The 2,599-nt window shown below is 56.4% G+C and overlaps 1 protein-coding gene across 1 annotated transcript; it reads right to left on the bottom strand.

The window, feature by feature from the left end:
* Positions 1-260: 260 nt before the first annotated feature.
* Positions 261-1,697, bottom strand: LOC119335174 (putative UDP-rhamnose:rhamnosyltransferase 1). The gene has a single exon (XM_037607337.1). It carries the CDS (start codon positions 1,645-1,647, stop codon positions 385-387), a length of 1,263 nt encoding a protein of 420 aa, XP_037463234.1. The 5' UTR covers positions 1,648-1,697; the 3' UTR covers positions 261-384.
* Positions 1,698-2,599: the final 902 nt, after the last annotated feature.

The raw sequence follows: 2,599 nt of genomic DNA, 5'->3' as shown, positions 1-2,599 counted from the left end.
GAGTTCTTCCTGTTTGCCGGGTGTTTTGTTCCCCAGACTCGGCTTCGAGGTGCATAAGCCGGGTGCCCGAAAAATAGTGCACGGCTTATAGGCTAACACACGGGAAAACCGAATTTTCCTGTAGTGCTACTCCCTCCTCCCATAATGTCAGATGTCAAAAAATGTCTTACATTATGGAACGGAGGGAGTAATTGTTTTTATTTAATAACTAAATATTGTTACTTTACTAAATATTTTACTTTAATAACTAAATATTGACATGAATGATCAAGTGAAAATCATAGGATAACGATACGGTGATACAGCACATTTTATTTTGTTGTTATATGACCCGGTAGTACCCTTCTTGAATAGGGCCGGCTATCAGAAAAGAACGCGCCGTCACTACTCTTTGTAGAATCGTAATTGCTGAAGGAAGCCATCAATGCAGCGCTCATGGCTTGCAGTGTCGGCGACAACCTGTTGCAACTTCCTGGCATTGGCGGCAAAGGCACATCTACCTTCTTCCTCCACCATGACGGCCCGGACCGCAGACCCGACGCCTTCCCGCTCAAAAGACGATCCATCCTTTCCGTTCCTTGGCACCGGCAATCCAACCTTCCTCCCCTCCATGAGCCGAGCAATCGGTCCTTGGTCTCCGAAGAATGGCAGCATGACAAGGGGGCGTCCATACTGCATCGCCTCGATGACCGAGCTCCACCCGCAGTGCGTCAGGAACGCGCCGACGGAGTCGTGCGCCAGCACCCTGGTCTGCGGGACCATCCCCATCGCCACGAGCCCGCGGTGCTTGGTGCGGTCCTGGAAGCCCGGAGGAAGGACGGCGTCGTCGGGGACGCCGCTGGGCTTCCTCAGGGCCCAGAGGAACGACGTCCCGGCGAGCTCCAGGCCGCTGGCTAGCTCGTGCACTAGCTCCGTGCTCAGCGGCGCTTCGCTTCCCAGCGCGACGTAGAGGACGGACTTCGCCGGCTGCCGGTCGAGCCACGACACGAGCGTGTCGTCGCCTCCGTTGGACCTCAGAGGCGGCGGCAGCAGGCCGAGAGGGGCGAACGGCTTGCCGAAGATGGCGGGCAGGAGAGGCACGCCGTCGGGATCGAACTCCACGCAGCACCGTTTTGCCACCATCTTGCAGCTCTGGTGGGTTAGCAAGAAGCGCTGCGCTAGCGACGCCCCCACCTTAGGGTCAACGGCCGTCGACACGCGCGGCACGCCCCATAGGGCGCTCGACGCGGAGGAGAAAATGGGGAACATCACGGACGGCACGCCCCGGCGGGCGGCGGCGGCGGCGGCTAGGTAGTGGAAGGTGTCGACGATGAGCCAGTCCGGCTTCTTGCCGTCGTCTAGAAAGGCGCCGAATGGCCCGGCGAGGCCGTCGGCGGCCTTCTGCAGGAGCTGGGCCTTGCCGGGCGGGAGGTCGGTGGTGGCTTCGGCTCCCTCCGGGAGGCCGTCTACGTGGGGGAGCGGTAGGGCCACCAGGTGGACGTCCACGACGGGCGGGAGGCGGCTGATATTGCGCGGCGTTGAGACGAAGGAGACGCGGTGACCGCGGGCCGCCAGGCGCTCCGCAAGCTCGAGGAAGGGGACCATGTGACCGAACGCAAGCCACGGGAAGAGGACGATGTGCATCGGCGACGAGTAGGCGGCGTCCATCCTGGTCCTGGGTTAAAGTCGACCAAGGTGAGTAGTCTGCTACATCCCGTGCCATAGGCCGTACCTAATAAAGTGAGACGAGAGTCGATCCTGGTCATCGTGGAGCCGCCTGCAACCGCGCACGGCACCTACTAAAAATGGTTTTGTTGCTGATTGATTTTTGAGATAGCGAACTCTTCATGCAAGGGGTCGGGTATTTTTTTTAACATCAGTACAGACACAAGCCCTCATATACACGCGCGTACACTCACACCTATGAACACACACGCACACACTACTAGAAAAAGGCCTACTAATGGCGCACCAGTTTTGCCTACTAATGGCGCATCACTGATGCGCCATTACTAGCACGCCATTAGTAATTTTTACTAATGGCGCACCACTGATGCGCCATTAGTATCTGGTATACTAATGGCGCACTACTGGTGCGCCATTAGTATAGGCCATAGTGCGCCATTAGTATAGGCCACTGATGCGCCATTAGTATAGGCCACGGTGCGCCATTAGTATTTTTGAATTTTGAAGGTGGAAAAATAGTAGTGGCGCACCGTCTAACCCCCACCGTGCGCCATTGCTATTTTTGAATTTTGAATTTGGATCTGGATCGTGATTTTTTTTGCCCATTTTTTGCTAGTTTTTTTTGCTCGTTTTTTGGCACGATATTATTTCAAATTTTGTTCCTGTTTTTGGATCTTGTACGTTCTTTTGCTGTGTTCTTTTGCCAGAGAGGAGTTCGCCAGAGAGGAGGAGCAGGAGGTCACCGAAGAGGCGCTCGCCTACATCGCCGGAGAGGAGGAGGTCGCCGGAGAGGAGTTCACCGAAGCATCGGAGAGGAGGAAGGAGAAACCATGAGGGAATGGGAGGAGAGGAGGGAGGAGGAGCTCACCGGAGAGGAGGGAGGAGAAACCGTGAGGGGAGGGGAGGGGAGGAGAGGAGGGACGAGGAGGTTCCC

This window comes from Triticum dicoccoides, chromosome 7B, assembly GCF_002162155.2.
Source record: "Triticum dicoccoides isolate Atlit2015 ecotype Zavitan chromosome 7B, WEW_v2.0, whole genome shotgun sequence".
Classification (NCBI taxonomy): Eukaryota; Viridiplantae; Streptophyta; class Magnoliopsida; order Poales; family Poaceae; genus Triticum; species Triticum dicoccoides.
Note: the sequence above shows the minus strand (reverse complement) of the source record. Positions and strands in the feature narration are given on the sequence as shown.

What these genes read in the sequence shown, in the direction of transcription:
- LOC119335174 (XM_037607337.1), bottom strand. Translation starts at nt 1,647, where the DNA reads ATGGACGCCGCCTACTCGTCGCCGATGCACATCGTCCTCTTCCCGTGG.